The 19,015-nt window shown below is 37.8% G+C and overlaps 1 protein-coding gene across 1 annotated transcript in view; it reads left to right on the top strand.

Moving 5' to 3' along the window:
* CUTC (cutC copper transporter) overlaps positions 1–19,015 on the top strand; it is a 22,149-nt gene extending 3,134 nt beyond the window's left edge. The window contains exons 2-9 of the mRNA XM_011935565.1: positions 1,138–1,209; positions 2,330–2,389; positions 6,150–6,359; positions 7,028–7,063; positions 10,530–10,663; positions 13,614–13,641; positions 17,707–17,812; positions 18,798–19,015. Of these exons, the coding sequence (XP_011790955.1) occupies positions 1,138–1,209; positions 2,330–2,389; positions 6,150–6,359; positions 7,028–7,063; positions 10,530–10,663; positions 13,614–13,641; positions 17,707–17,812; positions 18,798–18,912 (761 nt within the window). The 3' untranslated portion in view covers positions 18,913–19,015. The remainder of the gene's footprint in view (positions 1–1,137; positions 1,210–2,329; positions 2,390–6,149; positions 6,360–7,027; positions 7,064–10,529; positions 10,664–13,613; positions 13,642–17,706; positions 17,813–18,797) is intronic.

Below are 19,015 nucleotides of genomic sequence, written 5' to 3'. Positions count from 1 at the left end.
GAGGTCTGGAAGCATAAGAAGGAATGAGACAGTATTGCTCTGTCACCCAGGCTGGAGTGCAGTGGCGCAATCTTGGCTCACTGCAACCTCCACCTCCCGGATTTCAAGCGATTCTCATGCTTCAGCCTCCCAAGTAGCTGGGATTACAGGCGGATGCCACGATGCCTGGCTAATTTTTCTATTTTTAGTAGAGATGGGGTTTTACCATGTTGGCCAGGCTGGTCTCTAATTCCTGACCTCATGTGATCCACCCGCCTTGGCCTCCCAAAATGCTGGGATTACAGGCATGAGCCACCACACCCAGCCAGATAAGTAATACTTTTTGATTCTTTTTTTTTTTTGAGATGGAGTCTTGGTCTGTCGCCCAGGTTGGAGTGCAGTGGTGCGATCTCGGCTCACTGCAAGCTCCACCTCCCGGGTTCACGCCATTCTCCTGCCTCAGCCTCTGGAATATCTGGGACTACAGGCACCCGCCACCGTGCCCGGCTAATTTTTTGTATTTTCAGTAGAGACGGGGTTTCACCATGTTAGCCAGGATGGTCTTGATCTTCTGACCTCGTGATCCACCGTCCTAGGCCTCCCAAAGTGCTGGGATTACAGGTGTAAGCCACCGTGCTCGGCCTACTTTTTGATTCTTGAGACTACATACTTTACATGAATTATCTCATTTAATCCTCACCACTCTGAGGTAGGTTGTTTTATAGGAAACTTAAGTAACTTATCTAGGATCTCACAATAAATAGTTGGTGGGACGTGGATTTGAAGTCTGTCCTGCTTTTAAAGCTATATTCCTTATAAAGAAGTTTAAATATATTTTGCAGACATTGAGAAACATTGTAAGAATCTTAGCTGGAATGTGATGATGAGGTCTATGTTTTAGGAAGATTGATTTGGTATTCAATATACATTTTCCTCAGTATAAGTTTTTATACATCTGTCAGTGAGCCTATTTAAGTCTACAGGCATCAATTCAATAATTAATGTGATATTTTATTGCATTCATGGGCCCTAGTGTACTTACCTATTTGCCTATTATTGGACATTTGCATTTTGGCAGCAAAATGTAAACCCTTTGTGGTAAATTGGTCTGGATGGATAGAGCATTTATGAACTCTTACCGTTCTCCATGTATTTTAGGAGCAGCAAATGGATTTCTCATGGAAGTTTGTGTTGATTCAGTGGAGTCAGCTGTGAATGCAGAAAGAGGAGGTAAGAGAAATTAGAGAATGAATGACAGTTGGCTACCTTTTTAAGAGTCCTTATTTTTTAGAGACACACACTGAACTATTTAAAATGAAATAACATGATGTCTGGGATTTGCTTCAAAGTAATCTGAGGTTGAGAGAGGAAGGTAAGACTATAAAAAAAATAGTTGCATCACATCAGGAGGACATAATGTGTTGGTTTTTTCTGTTTTTATGATATTAAAGGGAGTTCAGGTATTGCCAGCCTAATCTATCCTTAAGGTTTTCTGTCAGCTTTTCACTAATAAATTTAGCAACCCATATTTTAGTAGTGGTTGCAAAATGGTGACATTATTTTTCACTTATGAACTAGAATACTTCTGTAAAGAACTTTCCCCTCATCATCTGTTTGGTTATGCTGAAGTATAGTTTGTATAAGAAAGGCAGAATAAATGCTTGCTTCTTTTCCCTTATTTATTGTAATAATTCTTAGAATAATGAATTTGTTCTCTACCCTTGAATTGTTTTGTCATTATGAATCTAGATTTAAATATGTTTTATGTATTTTAATCCATTGTAGTTATTCTGCTTATTGATGAACAAAATGTTCTATCTGTGGCTAGTGAGAGCTTCTTCAAGCTGGTTCCTGAGATCTTTTGATGTGACCTTGGTAGCCTAATAATTCTTTTGGTTTCAGCATTTTCTTATTCTTGAAATTATCTTGGTTTTGGCTACTCAAAAAGTAGCTTTGTGTTTTTTAAAGTGTACAATAATAAAGACCCTTTTGGGAAAGATTATGTTATTTTCTTATCAACAAAGACTCAGTATTCCTCTGTAGTCAGTTTTAAGAAACATCTTTATTTTATGTTAGTTTCCTGTACGTAGAGAGGCAACCCTATAATACAAAATTTTAAGAGAACTAGCTTAACTGTAGTTAACTCTTCAATTTGAGTATGAGTAACACAATGTGGCTGCAGAGTATAGCTGAGTTAAAAACAGAGTTTTACTCTAGTTTTATAATCTGATTTCTCTGAGATGATTTCTAAGACCGTTCTGTATTTGGGAAAAAAATACATATCAACACGTTGCTGTTTAATAAGAGCTTATTTTTTAAAAATGTGCTGAGCAATGCATTTATATTACAGGTGCTGATCGGATTGAATTATGTTCTGGTTTATCAGAGGGGGGAACTACACCCAGCATGGGTAAGTGTCCATTTTTCCCAGATTTTCTGGTTGGAGTTCATGGAACCTGGAAGCAACTGGTAAGTAGTTTCGTTGGGTCCTCTACTAATGTCATGTAAACTATGCTACAGATGTTGTATCAGAAATGTTTATGGTGGTAAAAAACAAAATCAAAGATTTGATCACACATATTTCTTTTCTCACATCAGAAAGTTGAAAGGTAGATAAGTAATTGTTGATACTGGTTCAGCTGCTCTGCAGTAACATCAAGGATTAGACTTTTATAAAATCTTTATGTGCTGGCATCCTCAGTACATTGAAATCCCCTCCTGGTCTTTGTACTATTGTTGTTGTACATTTTACTCATACACATATCAAAAACTCCATGCTATGTTGTTAGTTTTGTTTGAAGAGTCAATTATCTTTTATTAAATAAGAGATGTAAATAATAAGAAAACAATCATATATTTACTCATATGAAATTACCATTTCTGGTATTCTTCATTCCTTTATGTAGATCCCATATTTCTATCTGGTTTCTTTTTCTTTCTGCCTGAAGTACTTTCTTTAACTTTTTTTGTTAAAAAGTATGCTAGTGATGCATTCTTTCAACTTTTATATGTCTAAAATAGCTTTTTCCTTTATTTTTGAAAGGTATTTTTGCTGAGTATAGAATTCTAGATTGACAGTTTTTTTCTTTGAAGATTTTTTCCATTGTTGTCTTGCTTGTATTGTTTCTGACAAAAAATCTGTCATCCATATCTTTATTTTTCTCTATGTAATATGTCTCTTTTTATACCTACTTTTCAGATTTTTTCTCTATTACTGGTTTTGAACAATTTTTTTTTTTTTTTTGAGACGGAGTCTCACTCTGTTGCCCAGGCTGGAGTGCAGTGGCCGGATCTCAGCTCACTGCAAGCTCTGCCTCCCAGGTTCACGCCATTCTCCTGCCTCAGCCTCCCGAGTAGCTGGGACTACAGGCGCCCGCCACCTCGCCCGGCTTGTTTTTTGTATTTTTTTAGTAGAGACGGGGTTTCACCGTGTTAGCCAGGATGGTCTCGATCTCCTGACCTCGTGATCCGCCCGTCTCGGCCTCCCAAAGTGCTGGGATTACAGGCTTGAGCCACCGCGCCTGGCCGAACAATTTTCTTGTGGTGTACCTGAGTGTAGTTTTTTTCATGTTTCTTCAACCTATGCATTTATGCTTTTCATTACATTTGCAAAATTTTCAGCTTGCAGCTTTCAGCTTGTTCTCCACTGCCTCCTTCATAGACTTCAGCTATGCTTACATTAGACTACTTGAAATTGTCCCAAAAGTCACTGATGAACTTCTCTATTTTAAAAAGTCTTTCTGTGTTTCATTTTGCATGGTTCCTATTATTTTGTCCTTGAGCTTACTGACCTTTTCTTCTGCACTATCTAATCTGCTATTAGGCTTGCCTAGTATGTTTTCATCTCATACATTGTATTTTTCATCTCTAGAAATTTCAGTCTTTTTATGTCTCTGATGTCTCTTAACTTTTTTGAACATGTGGAATAAAGTTACAATAGCTGTTATAATGACCTTGTCTGCCAATTCTAACATCTGTATCAGTTCTGGGTTTGTTTCATTTGATTTGTCATCTAATAATATATCTTATTTTCCTGCCTGGTAATTTTTTATTGGATGCAAGACATTGTGAATTTTACTTTATTGGTTACTAGCCATTTTTGAATTCGTACAAATGTTCCAAAACAGTTGGTCCTTTTGGGTCTTGCTTTTAAGATTTGCTGGGCAAGTCTGGAGCAGTGTTAATACAGAGCTAATTGTTCCTTACTACCGAGTCAGGATTCTTCTGTGAATTCTACCCAGTGCCTATGAATTTTGAAATTTTCCTCTGGCTGGTGGAATAGGCATTATTCACAGCTTGATATGAATGACAGGCACATCGTTTCTAATCCTTTTTATTGGTTCTGTCCCAGGCCTTGAGTAGTTTCTTTGCATGCATGCACCAGTCAGTACTCAGCTGAATATTAAAGGAGGTTCTCTGCAGACCTCCAGAGTTATCTATCTGTCTTCCTTCCTTTCTTCTTTCATTCCTTCCTTTCTTTTCTTCTCTCTTTCTCTTTTCTTTCCTTCTCTCTTTCTCTCTTCTTTCTTTCCTTCCTTTCTTTTTTTTCTTTCTTTTGACAGGGTCTCACTTGTTCTCCAGGCTTGACTGAAGTGGGGTGACCATAACTCCCTATAGCCTCAAACTCCTGGGCTCAAGCAATCATCCTGCCTCAGCCTCTCAAGTAGCTGGTATTACAGGCATGTGCTACCAGATCCAGCTAAATTTGTTTGTTTGTTTGGTAGAGATGGGGTCTCACCATTTTACCCAGACTGGTCTTGAACTCCTTGCCTCAGGCAATCCTCCTGTCTCAGCCTCCCAAAGCACTGGGATTACAGGCATGAGCCACCATGCCGAGCCTATCTTTTTTTTAAAAAGTCCTTTTTTTAAATCACTGTGGTAGTCTTTGCTACTCCAGTGTTATCTTTCTGTCCTCCTGGTACTCTCTCCTATAAACTCTAGCTACTTCAGTCTTCCTGAACTCTCAGCTTTGTCTCCTTAACTTTTGGCTCTGTGTGGGTCCCCTATCCCTGTGCTTTGGCCTAGAAACTCTCAAGGCAGTGAATTGGGTCAATCAGAATTGACTTACTAACTTCATTGTTTACCATTTTCAAGGATCATTGCCCTTCACTGCTTAATGTCCATTGTCTTGCAAACCATTGTTTCATATATTTCATCTACTTTTTTCTTTATTATTATTATCATAGGTGGGAGGGTAAATCCAGTCACTGTTACCCTGTCTTGGCCAAAAGCAGAAGTCCCTGTATGCATTGTGGTCTCCTAAGTTATGCTACTCTGAGGTTAATAATAGCATTATTTAATGTAAAAGATTTGCATATGCAACAGCCCTTTGGAATCTTCACACTAAAAGAGGGCATTCCTGGCCATTCTAAAATCCCTAGAGCATGTCTGTAAATTTGAGTACAGTCTGTTTTTGTAACACCAATTATGATTCCTTGCTTGGTATTGGACAACTGCTATCCTATGCAAAACTGGGGTTCTTTTTAGCAAGAAAAAAGAAGGAAATTCATACTGGGTAAACAACTCATGGAGCCTGTCACAGCCTTATACTATTGATGGTTTATGAGCTAGCCACATATTATGGCATATTTAGGTACTTTTATGCATAGATCTCTGCATAAAATCACAAATAAGTAGAACTTTGCTCCCTTTCACATACCTCGTTTAAAAAAAAAAAAAAAAAGGTTTTGTTAAATGTCTTTGCCCATTAAAGGAATATGAACTTTGAAGCTATTTAACCATCTCCCTAGTAGGTTTTAATGAGCTGTAATGAATTAGAAAGAAGAAATTGGATCTTGGGGAATTATGTACTGGCAGAACATTGAGCCTAGTAGTTATTACACTTTCAAATGTCACATACCAATAAAAGGGTTCTGAGTCATAAGGATTTTTGTTGAGTCAACTGATAAGTGTTTTTAAATTGTAGCATCTTCTGTTTTCTAAATTGTTCTGTTTAACCCATTGCTATTACTTACCTTCTACCACATATACATTTTTGTTCTCAGTGTCCTCCTTCCTTTTACAGCCATCTTTCTCTGGTTTCCTTAAACTCCATCCTTTTCTTTTGGTTGTAATATACAAGAGCAGATGTAAATGACCAGTAATATATCATTGGCTTCCTTGAGCTTTTAGCTCACATTTAAATTTTAGTCTGCTTTCTTTTCTTGTAGGTGTCCTTCAAGTAGTGAAGCAGAGTGTTCAGATCCCAGTTTTTGTGATGATTCGGCCACGTGGAGGTGATTTTTTGTATTCAGATCGTGAAATTGAGGTGATGAAGGCTGACATTCGTCTTGCCAAGCTTTATGGTGCTGATGGTTTGGTATTTGGGGCATTGACTGAAGATGGACACATTGACAAAGAGCTGTGTATGTCCCTTATGGGTAAGAATTTGTATCTAAGACATAAAAGCCTCTAATGATCATTGTATTTTTGCTCACAACATAAAAAAAATCCACAAAACCAACTTTGCAGTCATAGCTGCAGGCACTTATACTAACCTAAGTATTTCAAATAGTAGTTCCTTAGATGTTTGGGGTGGGGTGTATGTGTGGCAAAGCCTTCTTAACTCTCCTCAGTTGCTATAGATTAGGTTCTGCTACTGTTCCCATAGAATAGAAATTTAAGGGAAATTTGCCATGGTTCCTTTAATCACTGCATCAAGAACTTCAAAAGCTATTAAAGTTGGTGAGGATGGACCACCAAGTTGGAAGATATGAAGAGGACAGAAGCAAACTACCTGTATTACTAGACCAAAGTATTTATCGAATGACCTCAGAGAGGCAAGTAATAGATGTAATGCTGCTCTTATAGTTGTCAGATTAAATGATTTCCATTTGGTGCTAAGGCATGACCATTTTTTATATAAAAATCAGAGGTTTGTGGAAAGATACGACTTTTGAATTTGTAAGGCTACCATTTTATTATGTTAGTTTGCTGTTTTGTTAGGCGAAGAAAGTATTAAAAAGTTTCAGCTAACATGAAGAATTCTATATATAGTAATCAGTGATGACATCTTCATTCATGTTGTTATATGACTCTCTTTTTATAGCTATTTGCCGCCCTCTGCCAGTCACTTTCCACCGAGGTGAGTCATTTTCATTTTAGAAGTTCTGTTGAACAGTGTTATTTTTCTAATTTCAACAACTGCCACAACCTTTTTATGGAACACAATTCTGTAGTGTTCCAAGGTTACCAATTGTTTTTTTAGATCCTGGGACTAAAAGTTATAAAAGTAGAGATGTGCAATTTCTAGAAAATTTGAAGCCTTAGTTATGAAAAGTTGTTAAAAGTGGGTGTTGGTGGTGGTGGGATATAATAGAGAGAAGGAGAGAGTAAGTATTGCCTTCAAGTGTGTATACCTATCACAGCATTCCAAGCAAGAATCCTGAGACTCATTTTAACTAAGATTGTATTAGGTCATGTGCAACCCCAAAAGCATAAGTCATTGTGGCGGGTGAAATGGAAGGTTCTGTCTATCTTAAGCCAGGCAAAACCATCCCTGGGGCTAGCAGTGAGGTGAGGTTTCACAGATACAGACTTCCTAAGGGGAGAGAGAGCTGGGTATCTAGAGAAGAATTGGATCTTATTAGGAAGGGAGAAAGGAGAACAGATGCTGTCTAGTGTTGACTATCTAGTCAATGAACAGATGTCCACTATAGTGGACAAAATTATTTTTCATTATAGCTTGTCTGTACCACAGTGATTTTTTAATGTGATGGTTTCTTATAAAGAAATATTTCCGGCCGGGCACGGTGGCTCAAGCCTGTAATCCCAGCACTTTGGGAGGCCGAGATGGGCGGATCACAAGGTCAGGAGATCGAGACCATCCTGGCTAAAACGGTGAAACCCCGTCTCTACTAAAAAATACAAAAAACTAGCCGGGCGAGGTGGCGTGCTCCTGTAGTCCCAGCTACTCGGGAGGCTGAGGCAGGAGAATGGCATAAACCCGGGAGGCGGAGCTTGCAGTGAGCCGAGATCCGGCCCCAGCACTCCAGCCTGGGTGACAGAGCGAGACTTCGTCTCAAAAAAAAAAAAAAAAAATCCTATAAAAAATCAGGTATTTTTTTTTTTGAGACGAAATCTCGCTCTGTCGCCCAGGTTGGAGTGCAGTGGGCCGATCTCGGCTCACTGCAACCTCTGCCTCCCGGGTTCATGCAGTCTGCCTCGGCCTCCCAAGTTGCTGGGATTACAGGCATCTGCCACCATGCCCAGCTAATTTTTGTATTTTTAGTAGAGACAGGGTTTCACCATCTTGGCCAGGCCACTCTTGAACTCCTGACCTTGTGATCCACCCACCTTGGCCTCCCAAAGTGCTGGGGTTACAGGCGTGAGCCACCACTCCTGTCCAAAAAATCAGGTAGTTATAATTTCTATACTCTTTGGCTACACCTTGGTAAAATGGAAGAACAAGTGTCTGTTTTGCCTTCAGAGAGCACTGCCATTGCACGTGAAAAGAAGTCTACAGTCATAAACAATTTTTTTACTTCAAATTTCTGTTCTTTTATTCCAAAAGGTTTAACAAAAATATTTTCATATTTTCAAAATTTGTAGAGTTTTGGGGTTCCACAATTTTCTACTAATGTATTTAATGAGATAGCATAATATTGTTATAGTGGTGAGAAGGTGTTGCCACCAAAACAAGGAAATCCTCTGTGGTAGATTTAGTTGCCTACATACACAAAAGGGTGAAATGAAGGGGCCCGTCCCAGAGGACCACTACCACCTAATCCACTGCAGGAGAACTTCAATATCATGTAACAGTGTGAGAACCAAAGCAGAAGGAGGTTTTCTGTTTTCAGTTTCCCGATACCACTTTACTCTTTGAGGGCTCTGAGGAGGGGAGAAGTTTCTTAGAAAGTAGGATGGGGCCAGGCACAGTGGCTCACCCCTATAATCCCAGCACTTTGGGAGGCTGGGGCGGGCGGATGACAAGGTTAGGAGATTGAGACCATCCCGGCCAACATGGTGAAACCCCGTCTCTACTGAAAATACAAAAATTAGCTGGGCATGGTGGTGCGTGTCTGTAATCCCAGCTACTCAGGAGGCTGAGGCAGGAGAATCACTTGAACCAGGGAGTCGGAGGTTGCAGTGAACTGAGACCGCACCACTGCACTCCAGCCTGGGTGACAGAGCGAGACTGCATCTTAAAAAAAAAATGTGGGATGGAAGTGAAACTTCATATAGTCTGTTGAAAACAACTATCCTTATGCTATGAACCTTGAGTATGTGGGGTTAATAGATTAGTCTAAAATATTACTCAGTAATGAGAATGTGAGCCAAAGCCTTTTCTAGAACTAATGAGTATAGTGTTTCATTCTACCTAGTCCAATTTTTCTGACGCCTTAGAACAGTTTCCCAAATCTGACTCACCTACCTATCATATTTAAAATTTTACCACATGTGAGTGCTACCTGTGCACATTTATTTAATGATTTTCTTTAAATGAAATCTTAAGTATGTACCCATAAAAAAGAACATGATCATGTCCTTTTCAGAGCCTTGGATGGAGCTGGAGACCATTATCCTTAGCAAACTAATATAAGAACAGAAAACCAAATACCACACGTTCTCACTTAGAAGTAGGAGCTAAATGATGAGAACACATAGACACATGGAGGGGAACAACACACGCTGGGACCTTTCGGAGGGTGGGGGGTGGGAGGACGGAGAGGATCAGGAAAAATAACTAATGATTACTAGGCTTAATACCTTGGTGATGAAATCATCTGCACAACAAACTCCCAAGACACGGGTTTACTTGTGTAACAAACCTGCACTTGTACCCCTGAACTTAAAAAAAAGTTAAAAAAAAAACTTAAGTAAATTTATTTTAAATAGAAACTTATAACTACTATAAATGGAAAACGTTTCATTTCTTATCTGCATTTAAGTAAATACACTATTTAAATGTGTACCATTATTAAAATGATTATGCACAGTGATGTTATGTAGACTATGGTGTGCTGATGAACTGGCTCTTAGAAAAAAGAGCTGATTTGTAACATTTTTAAATTTCTGTGGTTTAAATACTCTACCTTCACAATTTTTTTTTATTATCATTAATTAAATATTTATTTTTCTTTTGAGACAAGGTCTTGCTCTGTCGTCCAGGCTGGGGCACAGTGGTGCAATCAGCTCACTGCAACCTCGACCCCTTAGGCTCAGGTGATCCTCCCATCTCAACCTTTCGAGTAGCTGGGACTGTAGGTGGACACCACCATGCCCAGCTAATTTTTGTATTGTACACATGGGATCTTGCCCTGTTGCCCAGGCTGGTCTCAAACTCCTGGGCTCAAGTGATCTCCCCACCTCGGCCTCTCAAAATGCCAAGATTATAAGCATGAGCCATTGTACCTGGCCCTACCTTCACTAATTTCAGGCTGCCAGTGGATTAACAATCTGACTTGCAGAGTTCTTGAGTGTTTAATAATTGACCTTTGTAAGCCAATACAAGCTAGGTCCAGCACGCCACTGCATGTATACTACATTTTGGGAAACGCTGCATTAGAGATACCTGTTCAAAATTCACATTAATTTTATTTATTATTCAGCCTTTGACATGGTTCATGATCCAATGGCAGCTCTGGAGACCCTCTTAACCTTGGGATTTGAACGAGTGTTGACCAGTGGATGTGACAGTTCAGCATTAGAAGGGCTACCCCTAATAAAGCGACTCATAGAGCAGGTACATGGACTTTATCTTTTTTTCCCCTAAGACTCTGTTGTGGTTACTCCTGACATTCTGCTGTTTAGCCAATTTGTGAGACTATATATTACTGACTTTGTGGTTACGCTGTAGGAAAGAGCAAGCAGGCAATAATGTATATAATTCTTATTTCTTTCACACAAGTCTTTTTGATAACCAAGGCTTTCAAGATCAAATTATATATAGATAGTGCCTAAAGATCCTATCTAACTTGGATAAACATAGCAAATTTTACCTTTTCTTTGCCATTGGCATCGCAGTTTTTTTTATTTTTATTTTTTATTTTTTAGTTTAGATACAAGGTCTTGCTTGTTGCCCAGGCTGGTCTCGAACTCTTGGACTCAAGCCATCTGCCCTCCTTGCCCTCCCAGAGTGCTGGGATTACAGGCATGAGCCACTGTGCCCAGCCAGCATTGCAGTTTTAAGCCACATCTTTTCATTGTCAGCCCGTGTATATTCAGGGGATCCCATGTAAAATTATCATCTGGAGGTAAATTCCAAAACTAAAATTATAATCTTACTTCTTCTCATCTGCCAATATAGGAGGAAATATATTTTTTCTATTTTATGAGTTTTCCTGGTGAGCTAGCATCATTTGTAGAGCACTCAGAAGGTAACTTTGTAATTATAGTGTGTCTGTGTTTTTCTGACATCAGTCCAGAGGCATTATAAGTTACTGAGTACAGACTTTGGGATGAGAGAGTTGAGCATTTGAGACTCAGGTTTGATACTTGCTGTGTGATGTTGAGTAGGTCACTAGTCTTTAAGCCTCTCTTTCCCCCTGTGTGAAACTGAGATGAGTTTAATACTAATTTTAGAGTTTCTCAGAAGATTGCTAAAGATGAGATGTGTAAGAGGCTTAGTACAGTGGTTGGCGTACAGTAGGTCTTAATAATGTTAGGTTCTGTTATTACTGCTATTAATAATATTAATGTTCCTGTGTAGACATCTGGTTATTTTCACTTTTCTATAGCCATGAAAATAATTTTCAGAAATTTCTCCTAAAGATCTGATGTGACTTTGCTGTTCTGGGATATAATGGTTTGACAAACATTTACTAAATATATATTAGATGCAGGACATTTGTACTGTGGGTGTAACCAAGAGCTAAGTGTCTGTGTGTAGTCACTGTCCTTACAATTTAGTGCAGAACAGGCACTTCTAATAGAGCAGGAAATTTTAATAGCGCTCTATTTTTAAAAGGTACTGTAGCAGTACATTGGAGTGGAATTAACCCCAAATTTGGGGAAATGAAGGTTGGCAATAATTAGAGGAAGCTTCCCAGAAGAAAAGACATCCAAAGTGCAATGTTTTACTCATTTCAAGGATGTTTGGGAGTTATCTGTGTAAAAGTTGGGGGCAGTGGGAGTGAGGGTGAAGGGAGTGTTGGCGGAATTGTTCCATGCAAAAAAAAATAGTATAAGCAAGGGCTATAAACAAAAGCAAGTATAACTTAAAACACTGAGGAATGACCAGAATATTGAATGTGGACAGAATGATATCCAGAGCCTTGAAAACCTTATTAAAGTTTTTATTTTTATGGTACAGCGGGGAGGCCTGAAGTGTTTTAAAACAGAAGAGTTGATGAATCGGGTTTCCAGTTTTAAAAGGTTACTCACTAAGGAGTAGAAAATAAGATATAATCGCCATAGTAATGTATTGTATTTCAAAATGTTTGTGTGTGTGTGTGTGTCTGTTATTTGTATGTTAATCATTGGTTAGTAGGAAGAGCTACTCAAATATTCTCATATATTAACTTTACTGAAGTAACTACCTAGCAGTGTAACATACTAGTTAAAGCATAGGCTTTGTGATTAGACAGGTCTGTGTTTAAACCCTGGCTTCAGTGCTTGTTAATAGTGACCATGGATACATTACCTAGCCATCCTAAACCTCAGCTTGCTCTTCTGCAAAGTTAGAATAATAATATCACCTACCTCCTAGAATGGTTGTAAGGGATTTCTTCAGGTTATAGCACTTAGTAATTGTTCTATATTATTAAATCTGACACTTAGTGATTGCTCTGTGTTATTAAACCACTTTGATAGCCTTAGATAAGCATATACTTCTAAATAATCTTGTGGGGAAGGCAAAAAGAAGTGGTAGAATTCATTTCTTTAAAAATATTACTTCTCTATGTTTTGGAAAGCCTTGATTTGGAAGAAACAGGCAACTGTGACCTCCATTCTGAAGTGATTTCAGCTTTTTAGATAATCAATGTTTTGTTTTATGGATGCTTTATTCAGGCCATTTGAGAATATGAAACATTCTTGTTCTATTTATTTCTCTAACAATTTTTAAATTATATGAAATAGCCACTCCCCTCTTTCAGTCTTTTTTGTTACCTTGCTTTATGTTTTCTTTGTTGTACTTATTGTTACCTGGAATTTTATTGTATAAATATCCCTGTGCATTGTCTCGTCTTCCTTGAGTGTGTAAGCTCCATGAGAGCAGGAATTTTCTCTTACTCACCATGTCAGGGAGGAAAAACTTTCCTTCTGTCCTCAGGGTTTGTTATTTGGGGGCCTGCAAATTAAACTGACTAAAGACAGATTAGCAGGAGTAAAAACAGATTTTATCATATACATAAGTACATATATATGTAAGTACATATAGAAGTTCACAAAGAAATATGACTCAGAATTGGGGGCTTATATACCATCTTAGTAGGTGAAGGGGAGGGAGAAAATGGCACTTATTGGGGGGAAAAATGACTTTTTGGAGAGATAACTTTCTAGAGACAAATTTACTATGCTGGACATCTTATCCAAGATCCCAAAGAAATAGAGAAGACCTAGTAAAAATTAAACATTAATAGTAATTTTTAAAATTTAATATATTCTGACTTATGTTTCTATTCTCACTGCCTTATTATCTCATTCAAGAGAAAGATATTAAAATTTACTTGTTTTTTTTTTTCTTTTTTCAGGCAAAAGGCAGGATTGTGGTAATGCCAGGTATTTATTTATCTATCAATTCACTAGCATAACACTGAACTGTAGTGAAGGAAGAGCAAAGGAGGCAGGAAAATGTGAGAGAGAGTATTAGTACATTGCATATTAGTATATGATCTTCAAAGAGAAGAATATATAGTTTGATTAAAATGTTTAAGACTGGGAGATCTGTGCTAGAATTTAAAAGTTTAGATAAGAAGGAAAATATTCTAATAGGGATTAGCTCAAAGAGGAGCGAATAAGGAAGTAGGTAGAGATTGATGTTTCTCCATATTTGCTCCCTCATTATATAGAATTCTGTGAATTTGGATGTTCATCTCTGGTGAGGCACATCAAATTTGATGCTAATCAAATTTTGTTTAGGACAAATGTCCTAGTGAACAGGGTTTAAGCAAAGGTTTAGGCAACATCCTTAGGTAAAATATAATACTCTCTCAGTTCCTGAAAATCTCTGATTGCCAAATTATTTCTTGTAACCAGAATTTAATCATATGATCCTGATGATAACCATAAGATCAGTTAAGTTCATAATGGCTAACTAGAAATGAACAGTTGGAGCAGTTTTTAAAGAATTAGATGTATAACCTAGAAGAGTGAGACCAATGTAAAGACAATCTTAATTTTTTTATTAGGTTTCTCAAACATATAAAAAAAAGTAGAAAATAGCATAGTGAATACTCATATGCTCAGTCCCTAGATTTAACATTTTGCCAAATTTGTCTCATCTTTTTTCTATCCTGAGGTATTTTATTAAAGTTAAATTGAAAGCATCATGACATTTTATCTTTACATATCTCTAAAAAGGGTGGGATGTTACCATAATGACAATTCCATTGTCACACCTATCACAGTAAACATTTAATACTCAACTTTCTCTGGTTGTCCCCGCAATGGTTTTTATAGCTGATATGTTCAAACTAGGATCCAGTCAAGGAACAAGCATTACATTTTTGGTTATCTTTTGTTTGTTTGTTTTTAGAGATGAGGTCTTGCTATATTGGCCAGGCTGCACTTGAACTCTTAGCCTTAAGCGATCTTCCTGCCTCAGCCACCCAAGTAGCTGGAACTACAGTTGCACACTGCCATTCCCAGTTCTATTATCTTTTAAAATATCTTTAATATAGATGTTTTTCCTTTTACTTTTCTTGCTTTAAAAACTTTACAAAGTTTGGGCTGGGCCCGGTGGCTCACGCCTATAATCTCAGCACTTTGGGAGTCTGAGACAGTCAGATCACCTGAGGTCAAGAGTTTGAGACCAGCCTGGCCAACATGGTGAAATCCTGTGTCTACTAAAAATACAAAAATTAGCCAGGCGTGGTGGCATGTGCCTGTAATCCCAGCTACTTGGGAGGCTGAGGCATGAGCATCACTTGAACCAAGGAGGCGGAGGTTGCAGTGAGCTGAGATTGCACCGCTGCACTCCAGCCTGGGTGACACAGCAAGGCTCCATCTCAAAATATAATAAAAAGTTAGGATCATTTACCCTGTAAAATGTCCTGCTTTCTGGATTTATCAGATTATTTCCTCTTGATATTGTTTAACTTGTTCCTCATGCCTTTGTATATCCTGTAAACTAATAGTTAAGTCATAAGGCTTGAATAGACTGCTTAAACATTTTTGGTAAGAATACTTTATGGGTAATTCTGCGTGTTACATCATATGACATCACATCAGAAGGTATTCAGTCTCTCGTCATCTCACTACTAGTGATATCAAGACTGACCTAGATAAAGAGTAACTTTTAAAAAGAGGCTGTGAACCTGGGCAATATAGTGAGACACCATCTTTACCAAATTGTAAAAAAATTAGTTGGGCATGGTGGTGTGCTCCTGAAATCCCAGCTAGTCTAGAGGCTGAGGTGGGAAGATTTCTTGAGCCCTGAGGTCAAGGCTGCAGTGAGCTATGATCACACCACTGCACTCCAGCCTGGGCAACAGAGTGAGACCCTGTGTCAAAAAAAAAAAAAAAAAAGGCCATATAAGGGGTATTGTCAAATATTTAGGAAGGCTTTTGACCTGTAACAAGTCCTTGAAACATGAGCAAAGAGAAAGTAAATATTATCTGTCAAATTGTGGTCCTTTTTGGTTAATCAAGGGATGTTAAAGAGATTTTCTGAGTGTGATGCTTTTCCATTTAGCACTAAATATATATAGTCTTGACAACTAATACTTAGACAGTTGTTTACATTAAGAGTACCTTTGTTTAATATGCAATTGTTATCGGCTATGTGCAAGGCATTACTTGGGATGCAAAGCTACACAAGAAACCACTTTCTCAAGAAGCTGACTCAGGTCAAAAGATGTTAAATACAAAAATATTTGTGATTAATTTCTTTAACAAACCTTATCAGGCAAATGTTAATTATATGACAGTCATATATATTATGTGCTAATTGTGTGATAGATATGAAAACAGAAATAAAGTAATCCTACTTGAAGAGCTCACAGAATAGACTTATAAACAAATGTGTTACAATTTCATGTGAATAAGTACCAGCAAGTCAAAACTCCTAGGTAAGTCATTCTGAATGCCTAATAAGTATTCATCATTGAGAAATATAAAGAGGTAATTGCCCTCTAGGAGCTTTCATAATGAAGCCTACAACATATTTAGACCCTGGTTTCTTCATCTATAAAGAGAAGAATATTAAACTAGTTCTGTGGGATCCTTTTCAACCATAGAGCTGTGTTAGTTTGAGTCTGGAAAGATGTATTATTTATGTACTCAAGTTGCTGATAACTGAGCAACATGTGTTTCAGTAGCCAAATGTTTTGTTACTTGTTAGAAGGAATAGAAGGAAATAATATATTTGTCTCTTAATCCTTACAATAAGCTTGTGAGGTAGGCAGTATATTATCCCTCTGTTATTGGCAAAAAAGTTGAGGTCAGTGGATTTAAATAATTTGTCTAAGATCACGTAGCTCTGAAGAGCTACAGTGATAAAGCCAGGATTTCAGTCTAAATCTACTCAGCCTGTATTTTTTCTATTTCTTTCTTTTTTTTCTGAGACAGGGTCTCACTGTGTCTCCCAGGCTATGGTGCAGTGGTGCAGTCTCAGCTTACTGCAGCCTCCGCCTCCCAGGTTCAAACTATCCTCCTACCTCAGCCTCTTGAATAGCGGGGTCTACAGGCACCCGCCACCATGTCCAGCTAATTTTTGTATGTTTTTGTAGAGACGGGGTTTCACCATGTTGCCCAGGCTGGTCTCAAACTCTTGAACTCAAGTGATCCTCCTGCCTCGGCCTCCCAAAGTGTTGGGATTACAGGTGTGAGCCACTACACCTAGCCTTTTTTCTGTTTCTTAAGCCTCATGATATTACTGTACCACTAAGGAAAAAAAGACAAATTAATGAGTCTGAAAGAGTGTGTAAAGATAGGTTATTTCAACATCTTTAATGGCTTGAGATACAAAGTACATAGTTTTAAAATATTGAGTACATCCTATAGGGAGATAAGGATATAAAGATGAATAAACTAATTTCATATTTATGATATACTGGTATGAATTCAGAATGTGATTCTTTATAAATATTTAAAGATTGTTCATCAAAACAAGTGTCATAAAACATTTGGTGGTACAGTTTTAATAAAGTAGAATCAGATTCTTCTGTGATATGAAGTATAAAGCTGATATCGTAACTAATAACCTGTATAATACTTTGCGTTATTCCTGTTTCCAATGAAGTCAATGTAGTCTTTACATCCAGGGCTAGAGACAGAACCTTAGAGGTTCTCATCCAGGCACATCTCTGAGGTTGTGCTTTTGTAGATTTTTTTTCCTCAAACCTATCCTTACCTTTCTTTTTAATTTGATTTTGCTTTAATTGAGGGGCAAGCAGGGATAGCATTGTTGTATTAGCCAATGGACAGATAAGATTCTATCATACATGTTCTATAACCTTAATGATACTTCCCCAGAGTCCGTAGCCTATATATCTTTTATCACTTTTCTAATCTCATTCTAGCTTGGTAGGGAGAGACTAATTTTTGAATCAATGAGAAATTTAATTCCTTAAATTTTATGCAAAATTCTATTTTACTTAATGTGTTACTTATTCTTTCCAACAGGAGGTGGTATAACAGACAGAAATCTACAAAGGATCCTTGAGGGTTCAGGTGCTACAGAATTCCACTGTTCTGCTCGGTCTACTAGAGACTCAGGAATGAAGTTTCGGTAAAAATGTGTTCTACGATTCAAATAAGAAGGATGAGATTAATTTTTACTTTCTCCCAAACAAAAAAACTTTAGATGGGGGCATGATTAATCAATGGAATGTTGTGACTACTACATAAGTATTATAGTTGTTTTTGTAGTTGAAGAACATTTCTAAAATGGTTCGTGTCCTGTCTTAAATAAACAGGCTCTTTGAACATAGGTGAACCTTGCCTTGTGAAGGCATTGCTGAACTTTGACCAGTTAATAGTAAACAAATTCCACAGTTGAGCTTCAAATGAGTCAGATATGCACATGTGCCCACTCGCCTAGGATTTCCTGTAGCAAAGTTAATAACTATGGTGTAAGGATGGAAGAGTCATAGTCATTTTTCTCCCTCCTACTTTTAGTGCTTAGTCTTCCCTCACATTTGTTCTCTGTTTTCAGTTATTTTGAAATTATATTACCATTAGGAAATTGTAACTATTATGTGGGGTTTTTTAAATACTTAAGAGCACTCTTACAATTTAATAGTAGTTGAATGTTTCTGTTTATAAATTGGGAAAAACACAATGTAAAAGAAGTAAGATGGCTGGGCAAAGTGGCTTAGGCCTGTAATCTCAGCACTTTGGGAGGCCAAGGCAGGCGGATCACTTGAGGTCAGGAGTTCGAGACCAGCCTGGCCAGCATGGCGAAACCCCATCTCTACTAAAAATACAAAAAAATTAGCTGGGCATGGTGATACGCACCTGTAATTAAAAAAAAAAAAAGAAGAAGAAACAAGAGCCTTAGAACTTAACAATTCCTGATATAAAATCAAGTATACTGTCTGGTGGATTCAGCTGCTGGATATTTCAAGTAATTAATTGATGAAAATTATGGAATATAGTAGTCCAGCATACTTGACTTACCCTTGTATCATGAAGTAGTCTATAAAATGAAGCGGCAGTAGGAGGGCTCATTTAATAACATATAATTATCTGTTCCTTTATTATTTCTGTCACAGAAATTCATCTGTTGCCATGGGAGCCTCACTTTCTTGCTCGGAATATTCCCTAAAGGTAACAGATGTGACCAAAGTAAGGACTTTGAATGCTATTGCAAAGAATATCCTGGTTTAGCCAGACCTCTCTGAGAGACATGGATATCACAGGATGAAGGTAGAAGTATAATCTGCAATTCTCTGTGACACAGCTTTAACCACCTTCTCTGGCCAGGACAGAC

Source organism: Colobus angolensis, unplaced genomic scaffold (genome assembly GCF_000951035.1).
Source record: "Colobus angolensis palliatus isolate OR3802 unplaced genomic scaffold, Cang.pa_1.0 Scaffold144, whole genome shotgun sequence".
NCBI lineage: Eukaryota > Metazoa > Chordata > Mammalia > Primates > Cercopithecidae > Colobus > Colobus angolensis.
Note: the sequence above shows the minus strand (reverse complement) of the source record. Positions and strands in the feature narration are given on the sequence as shown.